General features: G+C 42.4%; 1 protein-coding gene, 1 long non-coding RNA gene and 1 other non-coding gene across 29 annotated transcripts in view; 2 read left to right on the top strand and 1 right to left on the bottom strand.

Moving 5' to 3' along the window:
• The window catches only part of LOC143688585 (uncharacterized), a 90377-nt gene extending 76403 nt beyond the window's left edge, over nt 1–13974 (top strand). The window contains exons 2-4 of the long non-coding RNA XR_013178151.1: nt 8108–8193; nt 9051–9224; nt 10069–13974. This is a non-coding gene — a long non-coding RNA (uncharacterized LOC143688585). The remainder of the gene's footprint in view (nt 1–8107; nt 8194–9050; nt 9225–10068) is intronic.
• The window catches only part of PTK2 (protein tyrosine kinase 2), a 404029-nt gene continuing 385120 nt past the window's right edge, over nt 2376–21284 (bottom strand). For 10 of the 27 annotated variants that reach the window (XM_077166685.1, XM_077166687.1, XM_077166686.1 and 7 more), the window contains 6 exons: nt 18764–18826; nt 15177–15216; nt 14744–14850; nt 10277–10432; nt 8518–8598; nt 2390–5057 (listed from right to left, as the gene is read on the bottom strand). In XM_077166685.1, the coding sequence (XP_077022800.1) occupies nt 4845–5057; nt 8518–8598; nt 10277–10432; nt 14744–14850; nt 15177–15216; nt 18764–18826 (660 nt within the window). In that variant the 3' untranslated portion in view covers nt 2390–4844. Of the gene's footprint in view, nt 5058–8517; nt 8599–10276; nt 10433–10452; nt 14510–14743; nt 14851–15176; nt 15217–18763; nt 18827–21284 lie in introns of those variants that run through there. The other 17 variants (XM_077166698.1, XM_077166697.1, XM_077166699.1 and 14 more) reach the window with 13 other exon arrangements.
• On the top strand, nt 9753–9943 carry LOC143689325 (U2 spliceosomal RNA). Its single transcript, XR_013178766.1, has one exon. It is a non-coding gene; the product is annotated as a U2 spliceosomal RNA (small nuclear RNA).

Below are 21284 nucleotides of genomic sequence, written 5' to 3'. Positions count from 1 at the left end.
TCTACAAAGGTTCCATGCATTAGGATAACTTTCTAGAAGTCTACAACATCCAGATGGGTCCCTGGACCAGGTAAGTTCTGAAACCAACAGGGCTGATGAAAACATCAGCTAGCTTCATCTTCCTACCCCACATTATTTACAGCCCCTGCCAACATGAAAAAGTTAGAATGGCCATAGCCCAAACACCCCTAAAGAGAGGGACAGAAAGATCAAAAGTGATGGTGGAGTTTACAGAAATGGTAGGGTTTAACAAATGAGTATGACTGCTGAATAATTAAATTGTTACCTCTTTCAGTCTCCAGTATCTGAGAACAATTAGATGTGAAAACCTAAATTTGTAGAATTGTAACCCATACTAAACTCTGAAATCTGTTCCACAACTAATTGTTGTGCTGCGCTTTGAAATTTTTTGTTTCCCCTATTATTTATTTTTATTCCATATGTTTTACTTGTCTGTTGACAAGGTAGATAAAAGGAGCATCAGACACAAGGTTTTCACAATCACACAGTCACATTGTGAAGGCTATTTTATACAATCATCATCAAGAAACATGGCTACTAGAACACAGCTCTACATTTTCAGGCAGTTCCCTCCAGCCTCTCTATTACATCTTGAATAACAAGGTGATATCTACTTAATGTGTAAGAATAACCTCCAGGATAACCTCTCAACTCTGAAATATCTCAGCCACTGAAACTTTTTTTGTCTCATTTCTCTCTTCCCCCTTTTGGTTGAGAATAACCTCCAGGATAACCTCTCGATTCTGTTTGGAATCTCTCAGCCATTGACACTTTGTCTCATTTCACTCTTTCCCCCTTTTGGTTGAGAAGGTTTTCTCAGTCCCTTGATGCTGGGTCTCAGCTCATTCTAGAGTTTTTCTCAATCCCTTGATGCTGAATCTCAGCTCATTCTGGGATTTCTGTCCCATGTTGCCAGGAAAGTCTACACCCCTGGGAGTCATGTCCCACATAGACGGGGGAGGGTGGTGAGTTTGCTTGTTGTGTTGGAGAGAGTGGCCACATCTGAGCAACAAAAGAGGCTCTCTTGGGGGTGACTCTTAGGCCTAATTTTGAGTAGGCTTGACCTATTCTTTGTGGGGTTAAGTTTCATATGAACAACCCCCAAGATTGGGGGCTCAGCCGATAGCTCTGGTTGTCCAAATTGCTTGTGAGAATATCAAGAATTCAACTTGGGGAGGTTGAATTTTCCCCCGTTCTCATCTTTCCCCAAAGGGGACTTTGCAAATACTTTTCCACTCACTAATCAAATCACTCTGGGATTCATCGGGGCATCGCTCTGGACAACCCAACAAAATCTCATGTCCTACCCAAGGTTCCATGTACTTATGGTGTTCGATCAAGCTATCAACATAAGTTATATTAGGAAATGCACTAGTCAAAATATAAATTTTGTATCAAATAAACATTTTTTGCTTTAGTCTCACACATAAGTCAAAATTTTAAAATATTAATTACCATCTATTTTCATGCGCTTTGAAATTTATTGCTTTTCTGCATATATGGTATTTTTCACAAAAAAGAAAAAAAAAGCCGAAGTGATGATAAAAAAAATATTTATTCCTTCTAGCTTCTAACGTTCTGGAGCAGCTAGAAGGAAAAATCTGAGAGGATGGTATGGTAGCCCATAACAAACTCTGAGATCTGTCCTGTAATTACTTGTTGAAGAGTGCTTTGAAAACTATTGCTTTTTCTTTGATTTTATATATATTATACAATAAAAAAGTTAAAAACAATTTCAATGGGTTCCTTTTATGTATCTTTTTTTTGCATGGGCAGGCACTGGGAATCAAACTCAGGTCTCCGGCATGGCAGGCAAGAATTCCGCCACTGAGCCACTGTATTAGTTAGGGTTCTCTAGAGAAACAGAATCAACAGGGAACACTTGCAAATATAAAATTTATAACAGTGTCTCACGTGACCACAGGAATGCAAAGTCGAAAATCCACAGGGCAGGCTGCGAAGCTGACGACTCCGATGGATGGCCTGGATGAACTCCACAGGAGAGGCTCACCAACCAAAGCAGGAATGGAACCTGTCTCCTCTGAGTCCTCCTTAATAGGCTTCCCATGATTAGATTTAGCATCACTAATTACAGAAGACACTCCCCTTTGGCTGATTACAAATGGAATCAGCTGTGGATGCAGCTGACGTGATCATGACCTAATCCTATGAAATGTCCTCATTGCAACAGACAGGCCAGCGCTTGCCCAATCAGATGAACAGGTACCACAACTTGGTCAAGTTGACACGTGTCGCTAACCATGACAGCCACCACTGCACCATCCTATACACCCCTCTTTTTTTTTTCAAATATTTTTATTGTAAAACTTAACATACAAATATTCTATACATGGTGTACAATTAATGGCTCACAATATTATCACATAGTTGTGTAGTCATCTATGTGCCCTTTTTTCTATTTAAATTACTCTTGAATTAAAATAAAATCAAATAAACCAAAAATATTCAGTAGAAGAAAGAGGAAGTGTGTGAACAGACCTCTCCAACTTAATATGGGCACATTTTCAAATGCTTCACACGGGGCTTGCCTCATTAGGTCATTGCTTTCCTCATCATAATAAGTTGAGCAAACTGAATCTTTTTTGTTTCAAATGAAACCTCTCTGAGCTTTGGGTTTGAAACTCCCTGGTTTTGCTGTAGAACTGAAGACACCTAACAGCCTTATGACGTTCCTCCAGGCTGTGAACCACCAAGCCACTGTCAGCGGCCTCTGTGCCAAGAGGTGGCCAGTTCTGATGGGCCTCTGGGGGCCATGCTGTACCTCTGTGCACCATCTTAGCCCGGCTGATACAACACCCTAATACTACCTGGTATCTCACAACCAAAGGGCTTTGAGTTATGGAAGGAGACTTACCTGAGATTCTCTGTACTAGGAGTTGTCCTGAAAAGTCAGATCATGAGGCAAAGGACATTTGTCCAGGCAAACTGTGACTTTTAGAGTCAGTGGCTCTCATCTGGGGGACATATGGCATATCTGGAGGCATTTCTGTTGTCAGCCTTGGGAGGGGGTGCTATTGGTGTGTAGTAGATGAGGCTGGGGAGCTACCAGACCCTCTGATGAGGCAGGAGAAGGCCCCGTGGCAAAGCCTCTCACAACATAAACAAAGTACTTGGCCGCTTACGTGAGGCTCAATCTCATAACCTCCAACCACCACTTAAAAGACAAGGAAATTGAGACTTGATAGATTGAGGAGACGGTAGATCAGAGAATAAGAGAAAATTCAGAAAGATGATATTCTCTAGAATATGTAATGTAAATAATGTAAATGTCCTATATCCAAAGAAAGAACTGATTTCATACTCATGTTTCCGCAAATTCTTTCACTTGGGATTTCTGCTTCTGGGCTGCCTCCTTCCCAGACAGCCCCCTGTAGAACTCCAGTTCCAGTTCTATTTGTTCCTGGTACCAGGGCTCCGTGAGGGTCGAGCAAGAATGAGGGTGGATCTGAGACCTAAAGAGAACAATTCCCATAACAACTGAATTTCAAAAACAGTTTTCTTGTGGCTGGAATGACTACTATAATACCATGAAGGGAATTCTTTCCTATTCTGAAATTTTACATTTAATACATTAAAACTGAATGAAAAGGCTAACTTACACTGGGCAATTCTTCTGTGCTAAGGTTCTTAATTTCCCCAGAAATCAAAGAAAGAAAAGGAACTAATATTATTGAGGAGGCTTCCTAAATGTCATTTTTTTAATTTGACAACTCACCTAAAAAAATGTGAGTGATTTGAAGGAACAGAACCAAAGGAAGGATATTACACCAAGTTCGTTACTGGTAACACCTTTTTAATAGGTCAAAGTAACTGTACAGTTCATTATATTCTTCCTGAGAATAATTTATATCCCCCAACAAACTAAAGCGAGGGCATTTTTTCAAAATTATTATTTAACAGAATGGATGGTATAACCAGACATCAAAAGGAAACCAAATCCCTCTGTTTTGCTGAATTCTCTCCAGGGAAGACAGACACAATGAAGGGTTAGTTAGCTCCAGTGGCTGTAAAATAGTCAACATGGCTGTAATCTTTCTTTATAAATTATATAAAAATGGAAAACAGGGTTGGTTACGGAACAGCTTCTCAATGCAGTCCGGAGGTGCTCTGGTACAAAGCATTTCTGCTTCCAAGAGAAATATAACATTGCTACAAAAAACTGGCACATTATTCTGGTGAAAAAAGAAGAGAGTTTTTAGTTGTGTTCTACATACAGCTAGTTCCCAATCAAATGCTTCACGTATCCACATGAAAGTAAAAGGCAGGAAAGATGGAAAGGGTTGCAGTTTTTTTCTGAAATGACTCAAGTCTTCAAAATATAGCTTCTATATTCTTTCTTCATAAAGTGGTATTAGCATATTGCAACTGAAGGATGTCTAACAACAACAAAAATTCCAGTCTGGATAATAACTCTATGGTAGGCAAAAGAATATCAGCCCCTTGGGTTTCCTGGAATTCTTAACTCCTTAGCCATTTCCACTAAAACATTTAATGGAACATAAACTGTTCTTGATTTTCAAAAGCTTCTCAGGTACAATTTTCATTCTCAGAAAATGCCACGTTTTGGATCCCAGTTGTGTATGAGCATCATGATGAAACAAAACAAAACAAAAACCAACCCAAATCAAAATGTGGCTAAACTCATATGAGAGAGACGATGTTCAACCTGCTGTCAAAGGAGTTGGAGCTGTCAAGGCTGTCGACCAAGGACACGGGGCTCCCTTCTCCCACTGAAAGAAGGCTGGAGGTGTCTCCCCCAGGGAGCGTCTCTCTGCAGGGAAAACCTGCTCCACAAGCCAGGCTTAGTGAGGTCTTGTCTGCCCGATCATCTTCAGTCTTGCTTGGTCAATGACGTCCAATAGGTTTTTGGCATCCACAGCCAGGGCATGGGCAGCTGTCAACATCTGCTTTTTGTACTCTTGCTGCAGGCTCGTCATGACATACTGTTGGGCCAGTTTCATTTTGTTGATGAGCTCACCCAGGTCAGAGTTCAGCAGCTTCTGGGCCATCTCGATCTACAAGGACAAGAGGCAGATCAGGAGAGCTGCTCCTGGTAGTGGGGGTCTCCCAGGGGAATTTTCATGTGCCTGCCTGTACATGCCACTTGGAGAGGACTCTCTTTCCCTTAAATAAATCTTGAGACAATAAGATGTAAAATTAATCTTTCCTCTAGGAATCCAACCTCGGAAGGATACCCTCCCCACCCCAGACTCTCATTCCTTCCACTGAAAGCTCTTGACACTGAGGCCAACTGACTCACTTTGCTTTCATTGTTAAGACTTTATTTTACTAATCTCAGTGGCTAATAGGGCTTTTCTTTGTTTGTTAATAGAATCATGGGAGCTTGACTGAACTCCAGCGATAACGGTTCAGCATGGAGAGCTGTGAGGTAGTAAGATGTCAAGGGGCTCACTGCTCATCAGTTTGCAGTGTGGGACACAAGCCCGGGTCTTGGCATCCAGTCTGGTGCCCTTCCACCCTATCAGCTCTCTCTCAAGACCTTTCTTTGCTACTCAAGAGACAGTTTATGGATGTCATGTGATACACATGTCCTGCCTCGGTATAAATGAGAATCTATTACACCAATCAGAGGCTGGAAGTGGGGCAGTGGTGACGGAAGAAGCTACAGAACATGAATGCTGCCCTAAAGGTTTAGAAGACTTTGCTTGACTGGCTTTGTTTATTCAACCAGTGATGATAAGTCTGTTCTTTTAAAAGTTACTGAGTACTCACTATGTACAAAACACTTGGTACTGTGGATACACAAGTCAAGGGGACAGATTTGTACTCAGTCTCGTGTGGGAGAGCCACACGCAAAACACTATAATCCACTGCGAAAAACCATCCCATGGAAATGCACATGGAGAAGAGAGCGACCCGTTCTACCTGAGAGGTGAGTGGTTATGGGAAATGAGACTGTAAAAGTAGGGCCTTGTATGCCATGCCAAGTTAGTTTTTATCCAGCTGAACTTGGCAAAGGGGAGACATAAGAGATTTTAGGAAGGGGAGTAAAACAATCTAGGTATGGCTCTGGTGGCAGTATGGAAGCTGAATGGGAAGCTCAGGAAGGGTGAGGAGGGACCAGTGAAGAGGAAGTTGTGGTAGTTCAGGGAAGAGGAGACAGCGGTAGAAAGGACAGGTACACGGATAGCCAAGGGTGTGTGGATGGGTATAGGTGCACTTGTGTGTGGTGTCTGTGTGCACTGGGGCAGAGATAGGGTCTTGGTGATGAGTACATGGTGGCAAACAAAGAGAAGCAAATGGCCCTGCTGACAGCAGACATTTGGTGATCAGACCTCAGCATCCTGCTAAGAGCACAGATTTGGGAGGCATTAAATATATGGATCTATGCAAATAGGTGAGGAACTTCCAAGGAGAAAATATATTTCTTAAGAAAGAGGGCAGCACCTTAGGGGATCACCTATGTAAGGGCTGTGGGGGAAGAGCTTCAGCAGGAGAGAAGCAGTGGGGGAAGGCTCCCCAGACACCAGGGGGAGACTCTTGTGGTGGGAAGGTCTGCTGAAAGGACAGCCTAGTATGTGGTGACTGGGAGGCCTCAGGCAACTTCAAAGGGCAGTTACAGTAAAAGAGAAATGTCCAGAGTCCAGGGGGGCTGAGATGGCCACCAGCTGAGAGATGGAGGGCTTTGGGATAGTTGCTCTTTTAAGAAGCATGGCAGGAATATGCAGGAGAAAAGGGATAATGGGAGGGAAAAGCAGGATCAGGGAAAGGTTTTTCTTTATAAGAATTCAAATGTGGGAACAATTCAATCTGTGTGTAGAAGAAATTAGGGGAGATGGAGAGATTATTTTAGGCTTTATCAGTTAGGATAGGCATTTACAAATGATCCTCCAAAATATCAATTTGTTAGGATACCATTCTTGCTTCCTGACATATAGAACTTCTACACTTTTAGGCAAAATTCTTGCTCATGGGAGAAAATCAATCAAAGTCTAACAGCAGGTAAGTGAGCTAATCCCTCAAATGTCAAGAAATTTAAAGTTTACACTGTGGCAACAAGTCAGAGGCATTTTCCAAAGGATTTAAGTATTTTATTTTTAAAAAACATTTTTTATGGATTTAAGCATTTTTGGGCAGGTGAATCAAAGCCATTTGTGAAGGAACCACCAACAGTACTGTGCCCACTGTCTTTCAAGAGTCAACGCCAGTTAACCAAATTTAACATCACCAGGGAGTGGCAGAAGCACATAAAGTGCCTCCCAGGGGGATACTAGACAGCAAACAGCATTCATGTGAGAGAACAGCCTGGATGTTAGAAAATACAAGTTGAAATAGTAACGTGTTCGAAGTCCTGATGGTTGGGGAAAGCAAACTGCATGTGTGTGTGTCACGCGTGCCTGTTCGCACACAAAGATGCGTATTCAGATGAAGAGGGAGAGAGAGGAAAGAGAGGATGCAAATGCCGTAAAACATTAAAAGGTGGTGAAACTGGGTAAAGGATATCTGGAAGTTCTATGTACTATTCTTTCAATTTTTCTGTCTTAATTTGAAATCATTAAAAATAAAAACAAAACAAAAATGAACAAAAAAAAGGTAAGACACATACCGGGCTGAAGAACAGACCGTGCTACTCTTTAAAGAGAAAGTAGAAGAGAGGACAGTTGGAGCTGAAGGGGAAGAGGACTTGGAAGAAGCAAGAGCAGTACAGGCCCGGAGGTCCTGGACTCTGCTTGGCACCTTGGGGGTGTGCCTGCACGCTGTGCCAAATCCCATGATGAGCACACTTACCTATACTCTTTCAGACCAGAGCTGCAGCACGTGTGCACATGCATGTCTGTGAGTACAGGCACTTCCTTTAACCTTTTACTCATATAAATGTGGTAGAAAAAATGATGCATTGTTGCTGGGAGATTATTTTGGGTGTACTTTAATTCATTTAAAAAATGTTAACACTTGCTAATTTAAAAAAAATTTTCCTATCACTGCTTCAAATGGAAACCAGTATCTCTTGAAAACTTTAATATTTTTTAAGAGAAAGAATTCAAGAAAGGAGATCTTGATTCCTTTCCCATTCCCTGAGTATTGTTCCCACCTTTGATTTCAGTGAGCAACCAGTGGATCGCACCACCAGCAGAGTGTTCCCCGTGCCAAGAGAGCTTTCTCCTTCATCCTCCCATCACCCCACATCAGGTGAGGACGGGAGGGTGGGTATGTAACTTGCTAGCAATGGCAGAACCAGGATCAGGAACCTGAGTTGCACTGCACTCTGCCTCTGAGATGAACAGCAGGGTCCTTCTGACAGGCCACACACTCCGGACATCCCTGACTGGGGAGTGGGTTGGGGTCAGCTTTAGCTGAGAAGCCCATCACACCCAAAGCAGCTAAAGCCCGGTACCCTCTGGATGCAGCAGCATCCCACCACCTCTGTTACTCTGGACTCTGGATGGACTGCTGACACTGGTCTTGGTGCATTCCACCTAGGCCTGTAAGAGCAGGAAGAAGGCCGCGCCTTACCTCTCGGTGAGTGCTGGCTGGCAGAACAGGAATGGTCTCATCCACAGTGGCCAACAGTGTCCTTAGAGCCAAACCAACCTCCTAGCAGATGAGAACCATGATCAGCATGAAAACCCACAAAAGAAATGGATTTGAACATGCCAATGTTGACAGTCCACTGAGTTTTTCCTTTCAGCTATAAACCTCTGTCTTTTTCACCAGTTTCATGAAAAATTTCTATCTTACTTTTCCTCAGTGTTAAGCCCAATCTTGTAAGTGATGAGGTTCTCTGTCCCCACACCCCCTAAAATTCTCCAATTCCCAGATATCTGGATACTCGGTGCTCTAATACTCTAAGGACTGGGTTAAAGAGCAGATGTCCATGGGACAACCAGACAAACAAAGCCACAGAGACACCAGGGTGGAAACCAGAAAGGCAACTCAGTTTCTGTTTCCCTGCCTTTCCTCCCCTCTAGTGTTTCCAAGCAGGCTATCCTGCCCTTGCAGCTCAGCAACCCCTTTCCCTCACGTGTGCTCCCTTTGTTTTCTCCAAGGTACTTCTGAAAGCCTCATGTGGCAGGCAAAAAAGGACACTACTGTTGTCCCAGCTGGGCAAGGCAGTGGCCTGGATAGAGACCCCATCAGATTCTTGTACTTTCTAACCTCTATATGCTGAGGAAAAATACGTCGCCCCAGCTCTGCCTTGCTGGTTGTAAAATAAACAAAAGGTACCAACTCAAATAAGATTTTGAAATACTATAATTTTAAGCTTTAATTTTCACCAATGCCCCCATTCTTATAAGAATCAATTACACAGTGACTAAGATAGCAGATTACCTAACCTAATTCCAGTAAAACTGGTAAGATAATGATAAAGTTATTTATATTTGGATCAGGATACAAAAAAAGAGTATAATGCGGTCAATATAATGTGGTTAAGAGAGTAGCTTCTATAAAATCACCATAAAAAATCTTGGTATGCAGTATATAAAATTCTTCTTGCTTGTGGATGGTGTTGAGGTTTTGTTTTTAAACTTGCCTGTGGGTTTGGGCAAGTTCACCCTCTAAGGACTTTAATAGTTAAGGAATACAGATTGAAAAAAAAAGAAGAAAGAATCAGATGGATTAACTGTGTGCATTCCACTACACATCAAAACTTTTGAGAAGCATTTTCCAAACAGATAATAGTCTAAGAAAAGCAGTTCCAAAGACTGCTAATATAGGTAGTAGTGAAAGTGTGGTCAAGAACATTTCAGATCGCTTCTAGGCCTTTTGGCTAAGATCAAGTATAGTATCTATTTTCATCAGTTTAATATCTGATATGTCCTCTATCCGAGGACAATATATTAAATGGGTTTTTGGAGTTGGGAGATGGAATAGGAGCTTGCTCTGTCCACTTCACGCATCGACCTGGTATGGCAGTACTTCCAGGAACAGTACACCCCCTTGGGGGAATAATAAATGTATTAAAAAAAAAAATTGTGGTAACATCTTTGCAACATAACATTTTCCATTTAACCACTTTCTGGTCTATAATTCAGTGGCATTGACAGCCCATTTTTTCTTTTGCAGTTTGCTTTTTTCACTCAAAATTATATTTGTGAGCAATACTAAGTAAAAGACGGCACCCTACCACCAACTGACAGGGAGAAAACATCAGCAGGACAGCGGGCCCTGATGATGCAGCCCTTGCCGACACGAGCACTCCTGCCGGGTGAAGCCTCGGGTGACTTCTGTGGGGGCACTATGTGCGCAATGGCGATCAGTGAGATTTTGTTACCTTCACCATTGGAACATACTCCTCGGGTGGGGCTGGCTGGATTTTACTGGACATTTCGATGACCGCTTTCACCAGGCCCGTCACGTTCTCATACACCTTGTCATTGGACCGGTCGAGATTGGCAGTAGGGGGAGGACTTATTTCCTGGGGCTGAAGCTGACAATACATAAGATGGTTATTTTTCTGTTCTCCAGCAGATGGCAAGATATTACTACAATTCAATTAGAATGAGCCTTTAAAAGAGATCAAAGTAGATCACATAAGATAGTTGTTTTTCTTGTTTGTGCCAGATAGAACTCATTTTGAGGATGATGGTAGAGTAGCTCATCCAGGTGACAAATAAATGAGTCAGTAATTTTTCTAACTTTGAGCTCAGTTAAAGGAAGTGAGATGGAATCATAGCCTACACTGAAAACCCAAAGAAGTGACTCACTGTGCCCTGAAAAATCATTCAGCACATACATCTGCATCTCTCTAAGGACTGATAAGATTTTAAAGAATCACTTACTTGCATGTTCTGCATAAAGACTAAGAATTCTCACTCTGTTTGAATTTTGCAGTTAAAATTGGTCTTCCTTAAAGTTTTCCTCTGCTTGCAAACCATTACCGAAGTTAAGGACGTGGTGGTCCCTCCTCTTAGAGAACTGGCCTCAGCCTGCTCTGCACTTGTTCATGGGGGAACCGCAGTGTTCACCTTGCCTTAGCTCCCTCACCTCAAAACAGGAATGAAGGTAAAAAAGGTCATGTAGTTTGGAGTGCCTACCCCGGGGCCTGGGCAACCCAGGAGCCACCAAAAAGTGTTAGTGGGTCGTAGTGTCCTGCACTGGAACCTACACCCTAAAGGTCAACACGAGGACCTTCAGTAATCTTCAGCAGCACTGAAACCTTCAAAATGATTAGAATTACACTGGGCACAAAAAGGACTATGCATTTTTAAAAAGGCTTAATTACATTATAGAATAATTGTCTGTTCCCGGTCGCTGCCAGCACTCAGTTTAATACTGGCAGTGCCCATTTCGGAACCCTTGGGCTGACACTGCCAAGGAGCCTGGTACAGACTAATTCTCTTGTCTGGGTATGAAGTAGAAAGAGGTAATGAACCCCAAGCAAAAGCACCCTCACACTGGAATTCTTGCTTTCTGGCCCAGAGTCACATGCAGAGAGCTAGATGTGATTGAACAGAACTGAACAGACATACAGAGACACATGTGCTTACCCTCCATGGCTATTGTCGAGTGGAAGGTGAGGGAAAGTTAAAGAAATTTATCAGAGAGAGAGAAAGAAAAAAGAAAAACAATATTAATAAAGGCAGCAGACAACTTCCCCCTCACCCCCATAATACATGAGCAGAACAAAAAGGAGCTAGTTTCAAAGCCTGACTGGTAGCTCTCAGTTCATGGGTTATCAAAGCATACTTGCTGTGCATCTGTTCCATACACCAGCATATTAGATAAAGAGCTCTGCCATGCACCTGTGCTTGTCTTTTATGAAATACTCAAGGAAAACAACATGCAAAGCTTGAGAGTAACAAGTGGGCAAGCAGGGCAAGAATCAATAGAATTAGGTGTCATCAAAAATAAAGAAGTCTTTATATACTTGTTTTTAATCATTGAAAATTGCCCAACTGGCTTCTGAGAGATTAAGGAGAAATTGCGCAAACACTCAATCCACGTTTCTTCACTTCCTGTGTCACCGCCCCCCAACACTCTTGGAAATATACTTTGTCATCTAATCATATTTCCTAATAGAGATTCCTGGCTTGGTGTTTTTAAAGAATTGTCTGAAAAAAGTCTACCACATAAGTTTTGCAGAATCTTAAATTCAATACAACACAATGCTTTCTCCCGGGCAGTGGATCCTCCGAGTTTTATCTTCTGCTCTGAGAATTGCAGCGCTGTCAATGATGAACTTGGTATGATGAGCCAACTCAAACTGCATCTATATGGAAAGGTGGGGGCTTCTGAGGTGGATGTCAGAGTTTTTTTTTCAGGAAAATAGGGAGAGTTTCATCAAGAAGAGTTAAGACAATTCTAAAATTCTTGGGGGTGGAGAGTGGTATTTTAACCTCCTTAAAGCATTCTGTTCTTGAGTACTTTCTCTCTTGCTGGACTCTTGTCATAGAAAGACATTGTCAAAATGCTTTCAAGGACTATGCACAGTGAAATTCCAGAAGTAAAAGCTGAGTTTGGAGATAAACACTATTAGATTTCTATTTTCTAGAGTGTGACAACTTGGAAACCCCTTGGCGGAGTGTTAGTACAAACTACCACCCAGTAGGTGTGTGGCCAATTCTAACCACAAATGTTGATATTTGAAGATTAAGGTAATTGAGAACCAAAGCATAGAGCCACCAAGGAAAAAAACAGACTGATTCCTGGTTAAATGTTTAGTTATACACAGTTAAAAGTAAGTATTTCCGTATTAAAACAGCATTTTTTTAGGCTAGGTTTGATAACCTCCTTCAGAAAATGAAGAGATAAAGTCACATTTCACACTTTTTATTTAAAAATCTTTACTTAATATATTTTAATTTTAAGTAAGCATATACTTAAAGATTTCTGATTTGCTTAAACTGTTATATGAAGGGTATTTCCCACTTATATATTTATATATTATATCTACTGTGAAAAATGAACCTATGTCAAAGCTGGTACCTGATCTACTTCTAAAGTTGGTCTTATTCATTATGACACAAGCCATTTTGAAAGTTTGCTTTTACGGTGTATGAAAATGAAAAAAGTTCCATTTACCTAATTGCCCCTTCTCCCTCTTTAAATTTATTTAAAGAAACGATATTGGAAAGGGTCAAGTTCCCCTTAACTGCTCCTCCCCCCAGGTTGCTGGGCAGCATCCTGGGGTCCAGGTGGGGGTAAACTGGGAAAGCTGCCATGAGCAGGCCCAGGCGTAGCCATCAGCCTTCTAGCTGATAAGCTGCTGTGTGCATTCTGAGAGCTGGCCCTCGGCACAGCAGTACCTCTAGCTCAGTCAATTTTATCTCTATCAAGAAGGGACTGATCATATCCACATGATGCCCTGGAGAAGGAGGTGAGTCCATGCCGTGCTAGTATGCCCTGTAGTCACTTCTCAAATTAAATGTGGCAAATGCTCCGTCCTCTGAATTGTAAGCTGACTACTGCTTGCTAGAGATGGCATTTGCCCAGCACTACCTTGCTCGCTCTTCTGACTCTGACACATTTCATCCAGCCAAAGGTCAGGCCAGAGCCTGCCCTGGAAGTGGGCAGTTTTACAGTAGAAGCACACAAGCAATGGCCCATCTGCTCAGCAGCTGTGTGACCTTGAAAAAGTCATTTACTGTCTCTGAACTTTGGCTAACTCATCTGAAAAGTTGGGACACCAATTTTGGAAGGCTGATGTGAGGACTTAAAATACATGAGAAAGTTTCTTTCACAGTATGTGGCACAGAAAAGACACTTAATAAACTGTGGTTCTTAGTAAAACAAAGTTTATTTTAACCTAAACCATATTTACCAGATTTTGAGATGCCATCCACTGTAAGATGCATCATTAAAGAAATGTTGCCAATTAAATCCATCCAGCATGAACCAAGGAGGCCACACACTGCAGGGAGCCCTGCGGCCACCATGGACACAGCCACCCACCTTGACACCCTCATTGTAACTGTCCCCAGGGCTGTTGAGGCCGGCAATTATAAGGCTATTAAAATGTAAAAATTGTATATCAGAACTGAGAAACATGGCATATTTTGAGAGGTTGTTTGTTATTTCTAGTGGAAAGCAAGATCACATCTGTTTAAATGGGCCATTACCTCTTTCAGGAAGAAAAATCCTCTTCTGAACTAGCTCTAGCCACTCCATTCTCTGTGGGGTCTTAATGGGCGCCCAGAAGAACCACAAACCCCATGCTCTCAGCTGCACACCCAACTCAGGGACCTCAGGGGCACGTAGCTAGTTAAGAGGCTCTTGAGCCAAGGAAAATCCTTGTGGCTGCTTGCTCCTGGGTCACACACAGATTTTACAAATGGAATTTTGACCCCAAGTGGAAAAGTCATGGACAGTTTCCATTCAGTCACATTCACAAACTTAGAGACAATGAGCCTGCAGGAGGGCCTCACTTACTCCAGGCATGCTGGTTTAATGACATTTTAAAGCCATAAACAATCTCAGCACTTTACTCCAAATAAATATTCTGCTTGATCAGAGGAAGATATATTCAGAAAGTCAGGACCTGACTGAGTTCCTAAAATATACCACACTACGAGAAAAACAGAAAAGAAAATTCTCATGTAAAGACTTGTCCTGAGTACAAACCCTCCCTGAGAGGGGTTCAGAGCCAGACTGGACCCAATCCTTTGCCAAACTGGATCACAAGCTTCCCCATCTCTCTCCTCAGCAGACCCTGCTTCATGGTATGAACTACATCCAGCATGAACCAAGGAGGCCACACACTGTAGGGAGCCCTGCGGCCACCATGGACACAGCCACCCACCTTGACGCCCTCATTGTAACTGTCCCCAGGGCTGTTGAGGCCGGCAAGGCTGCCCATGTGACCAGGGGCTCCAGGGCGTGGCGGTTTCTTTGGTGGAGCTGCAGGGTCTAGGAAAATAAAATGATTTCCAGTAAATAATTTACATTAATAAACAGAAAGGAAAAAACTCCCAAACCAAACACGACTGACATTATAACAAGAGAACACCAATCTTGGCAATGGCATCTGATTGAAGCATTTTTGATACTCGACATCAATAAATTCTAGTTTCCAAATTTCTAGTCATTTCAAAGCTGGATTTGGTAAGCATCATACTTGCTATAATCTATCAAGGGAATGAGGGCATTTCAAAGTTGTAAAATGACATACGTTTTAAATCTTCTCCCTCTAAATTATCAAAACTTCCTCCTAGGCAGTTCAGTCCTCCACATACCTGGTTTCCCCACAGGCTGGTAGATGTGCTGGTTTCCGGTCTGTGGGAAAAGAAAGTTCAGTCAATGCACTGGTGTGCACACAGCATCACAACCGCCCTCCCTGCCCTCTCTCTAACCCCCAACTTGAACATCTGTGCTAAATGCCAGGGGATTTCAAGAAGAACGAGACATATTTGTACTCAGGGTCTCAATGAGAGGAGGGATTAGGCAAATAAATTAACAGGGCATGCAGGAGGGTTGGGACAGAAGGAAACACAGGCAATGGGAACATGAAAGCGGTAGTTGCAACCAATTTAGTTACCCTTAAAAAAACTGAAACCATGGAAGTCTCCAGTTCAGCTTCAATGAGTTTAAAATCACAGGCCTTCCCAATGCTCACATTCCTTATTCACTCTGGTGCGCAGATGCCGCCCCTCCTTCCAGCCACTCTCTTACAATACGGGGCAGACAACAAGAGAGGCCCACACAACACTGGGGGGCTCAAACACCCCACGTGCCTGCAACATCCCCGTTATCTCCAGCATTGTGCGTCAGGACCTATGATTAGATCTCAACCAGCACTGGACCACGTCAGAGAAGCCAAACCACTAGCCCCAAATTTCTGCCCTAGGGCCAGGATAAAAAGACAGTTTCACTCAAAACTAGTCTCACTCAGCAGTGCCTGAAACTGCATTAGAAATCATCTACCCCAGGGTAACTAAATGAAAAACCTCTTACAGACCTATACAATACTTCTGAAAAGGAAGATATTTCTTGCTTGTTTTAAAAGAATGAACTGGCTAAAATACATATTTCAAAGTGCTTTATATTCTATTGAAAAGAGATGCATTCCTTTAAAATTCAAAGGCCACACAACAGCACTGGCAGCAGAAACTGCTCCGCCTCACCAAACCATAGCTGATTTCAACCTGCCACTGAACACTCCATCTTAGAGTGCTGCAAGGCTTTTTTTTAAAAAAACTTTTTTTATTGTACAGTATAATATAATACAAAACAAAGAAATAAAAAAGCAATAGTTTTCAAGGCACTCTTCAACAAGTAGTTACAGGACAGGTCCCAGAGTTTGTCATGGGCTACCATACCATCCTAGCAGATTTGTCCTTCTAACTGCTCCAGAATATACGAGGCTAAAAGGTTTAAGTATTTTTATCTTCACAATGGATTTTTTTTCCCTTTTTTTGTGTGTGAAAAATAACATATATATATATATATAAAAGCAGTAACTTTCAAAGCACAGCACCATAATTAGTTGCAGAACATATTTCAGAGTTCGATAATTTTAGGTTTTTACTTTTAGCTGTTCTAAGATACCGGAGACTAAAAGGGATATCAATTTAATGATTTAGCATTCATATTCATTTGTTAAATCCTATCTTCACTGTATAACTCCACCATCACCTTTAATCTTTCCATCTCTCTCTTTTGGGGTGTTTGGGCTATGGCCATTCTAACTTTTTCATATTGGAAGGGTCTGTCACCAACATGGGGTAGGGAGATGGAACCATCTGATGTTCTGGAGAGGCTGGGCCCTCTAGGTTTCAGGGCTTATCTGGACCAGGGACCCATCTGGAAGTTGAAGGTTTCTAGAAAGTTATTCTAGTGCCTGGATCCCTTGTGAAATCTTATATATTGCCCTAGGTGTTCTTTAGGATTGACTGGAATGGTCCTGGTTGGGGGTTGGCAGGTTATGATAGGCAGCAATGTCTAATTGAAGCTTGCCTAAGAGATACCTCCAGAATAGCCTCTTGATTCTATTTGAACTCTCTCTGTCACTGATACTTTTATTAGTTACACCTCTTTTACCCATTTTGGTCAGGATGGAATTGTTGATCCCACAGTGCCAGGGCCAGATTCATCCCTGGAAATCATCTCCTATGTCGCCAGAGAGACTTTCACCCCTGGATGTCATGTCCCACGTAGTGGGGAGGGCAATGACTTCACTTTTGCAAGGCTTTCTAAACTCCAAGACGTGAAGAATGAGGACTCCTGTGACAGCTTCTTACTTCTGAGTAGTCCTTTACACTTTACATCACATTTCCATATCATTCCTTTCTTCAGTAAACCTTTACTGAACAGCCCCTTTGTTTCTGATACTATTCTAGTAGACAACAAAGATCCCTGCCCTTGTGGAACAATGTTGTAGTGGAAGGAAACAGGAAATAAATAATAAACATATAGAACAGCACATTATATAGGATGCTAGAAGAGGCTGGGCACAGTGCAAAAGGAGAAGGAGAATGGGGGTGAGGGAGACGAAACTGCAGTTTTAAGTGGGAAGGCCTGGCTTTGTGAGAAAGTTCCGCTGGAGCAGCGATGTGCTTGAGGTGGGGGGAAGCTGGCAGAGATCTGGGAGAAGAGTGGCCCAAGGAACAGTGAGGAGGCCAGTGCAGTTAGAGGGTAGCGAGTGAGGGCAGGCAACGGCAGGAACGATGGTCAAAATTTGAAAGAGTCTGTTGGTTATGCTATACTCACTGATTCAGGCATTAAAGCACATGCACATTTAAAAAGGGTTAAAACACAAAAAACTTTCTGGTTAATACACAGGTAAGGAGAAAATTGGGTTAACTAGAAAACCTTATTCTCAAAACATTTTGGATTCATCCGGCAACTGTGAGTGAGTAAAAGGTACTGCACAAAGTAGGTGCAGAAAGCACTTGCTTTTCTCTGACTCGACTGCAGTCTTGGTTCTGCCACATATTTACTAATGTGACCTTGGAAAGGTCACTGGCCTGTTGACTTGGAGAGTTGTTTTTTTCCATTTGTGATGAGAAAATAAAATAATGAATACTATGAATGGTCTGCATATATATCCTACATATACTCTAAATTTACTCCTCATTAAACTGATACTAAGAGACAGAAAAATGTCTGTCATGAAATCAGGATCTCCTGGATATTCTGACCAGGACCATTTTACAAAGGGCTGCTAAGTGATAGACACCACAAATGAGCATGCTCTCGGCCTGCATGCTATTTTAAAAAGCCAGACAGTGTTTTTACTTTTTATGTACACTGATAGGATCTATTTTCCACTGGCCACTTATTAATGCTTATTAACTAGTACACATCTATTTACAGTCTATATTGCTTTCTAGTCAAAGGATTCTTCCCACAACCAGGGCATGTTTTCAGAACTGTTAAAGCTGGAGTGCTTCAAGATACAGGAAAAAAGCAAGGAAAGAAGAGAAAAAACTCTTATGTGACTGTAGAAATTTTATAACCATGCAATAAGAGACAGTTTAAACATTTAGCAAATGACAACCTGTGTGTAAAAAGATTTAATACATATACATATTTCTTTAAGGCAGAGAGTTCAGCTTACTGAAAAGACTATGTCAGTATCAGGAAAGAAAACTTCTGTACCTGAATTCTGAATTGTGTTTCATATGATTTTAACAATGCTGGCTAAATGCCCATTTTTACTTTTACTTTCTTTTTTTTTTTTTTTTTACATGGGTATGCATCCGGAAATGACCTTTTTTTTTTTAATAGAATGGAATCTCTAATGCATGTTAATAAGCTTGGATATCTTACAACATGTGGGAATTTGCTATCAAATCCTTCTAGAGCGCTTGTAGCTGCTTACCAGACCCTGGCCACCTCCGTCCTCCCGGTCAATGCTGCCTCGAGAGAGCCTCACATCAGGCTTCTACAGAAATTAGAACACAAACAAGAGTCTCACCTTTGGTTTGAAAAATCACGGTCATGTTCTATATTCAATTCCTTACTTTTAGACACAGTTGTGTTCCGAATAGAGAGTTAAAAAGTTTCTCAGTTTCAGAAAAACATTCAAAATGATGAGAAGAAGCAAGGTCTGGTTCCTAGGGGAGAGTCCTCTCGGCTCTCCACATGGGCATGGTTGGAAAGGCAGCAGCTAAGAGCCTCTAGGGCGACACCAGGAGACCTGCAGCTCCCTTCTCTGCATGGTGGCACAGCAGGTTCTCCTCCTGAGAGGACGTCTACCCCTGGGTGAACTCTAGGCACTGGTCTTGCCTCCTGAGTGAAGGCTTGCACTTGGCTGTCTCGCCGAGGCAGCAAACGCTTCCTGTTACAAAAGGTTTTTTCCACAGTGCACCCAGAACACAGAAACCCTATAAAGAAATCTGGCTTTCTTATCAATAAGAGTGTGCACGTTTCACTAATATAAAAATAAACAAAATAATTTACATGTATTCATGGGAGGAGCTTGGTAGATTTTTCTTTATATGCCCACAGTCTGGGCCTCACTGCTACTAGGCTCCCCTTTACCCATACATATCCACCTATGCTCCTGTGGGAAAACTTCTACCCACGCTTCAAGACTCAGCCATTCCCCTTCTCTGTGGCACTTTCCCCCTATCCTCGCTAGACAGACTGGTTCACTTCTCAGTCAATGTTAGTTTTCTACATGTGACAGAGAGCCCCTGCGCTGGTACAATACATGTAGGCATTTTCCCTTATTGAATGGAGAGCCCCTCGGTATTTGCTTACTTCAGAGTACCCCTGTATCTAAGGGGCCTGGCCCCCAGCACACAATCACAAGCTTTGGTCATACAGTGGCGGGTGAATGAGCTTCGTCTGTCTTTTCCTCCCTTTCCCATCCTATTGCCATAGCCCATGGCCACTCACACAGTACCAGTTTCCTAACTAGTCTTTCTGCCATGGTCCATGAAAAGAAAATCTCGAACTAAAGCACCACTTTCTTTATGGTAGGTACAAGTTCACAAATCTTGAGTCCTTCTCCAGGGTCCATGCTGATGAGCCTAATTTCCTCATGGCCCTCAGGGCACCGACTCTCCTCCCACTCTGAGAACCCTCAGGGGCAAGGGGACAGCACGCAAAGGACAGAGATGACATGAAGGTCAGCACAACCTTTTGACTACTCTAAGGTTCACTCCTTTCCGGGACAGGGAGAGGAATGTACCTTACCCCCTGCTCCTTTTTTGCTTGTCTTCCAGGCATTGCCAGTGCCTGGGATCTGTAGGCCCCAGGTGAATGCTGAGATCTAGAAATTGGGAGATGGAAGGAAACGGGAGAAGGAGCAGAGAGGAGCCCTGGTGATGGGGTTCATGAGGGAAAGTGCAAATGCTCAGGTGTGGCCCCGGACATGGGCCAGATTTCAGCTCACTTATGAAAAATGATCTAATAATGCTCTCAGACAGAGTGGGCAGCACTGCAAGGAGAGACAAATGGCGGGCAAAGGCTAGAGTTGCTTCTCAGGAAGGGGAAGGGGGCGCCCAGACTGAATCCCTCACAGCTGTCACCGATGGGGACTTTTTAAAATTGTATTTTCTTTTCATCACATAGTTGTGTATTCATCGCCATGATCATTTTTTTTTGGAACACTTGCATTTTTCCAGCAAAAGAAATAAAAAAGATAAACAAAAAAACTCATAATGCCATACCCTTACCCCACCTCCATCATTGACCACTAGTATTTCCAACCATCCAATTTATTTTAACCTTTGTTCTCCCTATTACTTATTTCTTTTCCATATTTTTTACTCATCTGTCCATACCGCAGATAAAAGGAGCATAAGACTCAAGATTTTCACAATCACACAGGCACATTGCAAAAGCTAAAACAAACAACAACAAAAAAACAGGTGCACACACACACACACACATTACACAATCATCTTCAAGAAACATGGCTACTGCAACACAGCTCTCTACAGTTTCAGGTACTTCCCTCTATCCACTCTATTAACCATAAACTAAAAAGGGTTATCTATATAATGTGTAAGAATAACCTCTCAACTCTGTCTGAAATCTCTCAGCCACTGACACTTTATTTTTTCTCATTTCTCTCTTTCCCCTTTTGGTCAAGAACGTTTTCTCAATCCATTGCTGTGGAATCCCATCTCATCCTAGGATTTCTGACCCACGTTGCCAGGGAGGTTTACACCCCTGGAAAATAATGTCCCATGTAGAGGGAGGAGGGCAGTGAGTTTGATTGCTGTGTTGGCTGAGAGAAAAGGCCACATCTGAGCAACAAAAGAGGTTCTCTGGGGGGTGAACTTAGGCCTAATTTTGAGCAGGCTTAGCCTATCTTTTGCACGGATAAGTTTGATAGGGGCAAATCCCAAGATTGAGGGCTTGGCCTATTGATTTGGTTGTCCCCACTG

This window comes from Tamandua tetradactyla, chromosome 6 (genome assembly GCF_023851605.1).
Source record: "Tamandua tetradactyla isolate mTamTet1 chromosome 6, mTamTet1.pri, whole genome shotgun sequence".
NCBI classification, from domain to species: domain Eukaryota; kingdom Metazoa; phylum Chordata; class Mammalia; order Pilosa; family Myrmecophagidae; genus Tamandua; species Tamandua tetradactyla.
The sequence above is the reverse complement of the archived record's forward strand: the minus strand, read 5'-3'. Positions and strand labels throughout refer to the sequence as shown.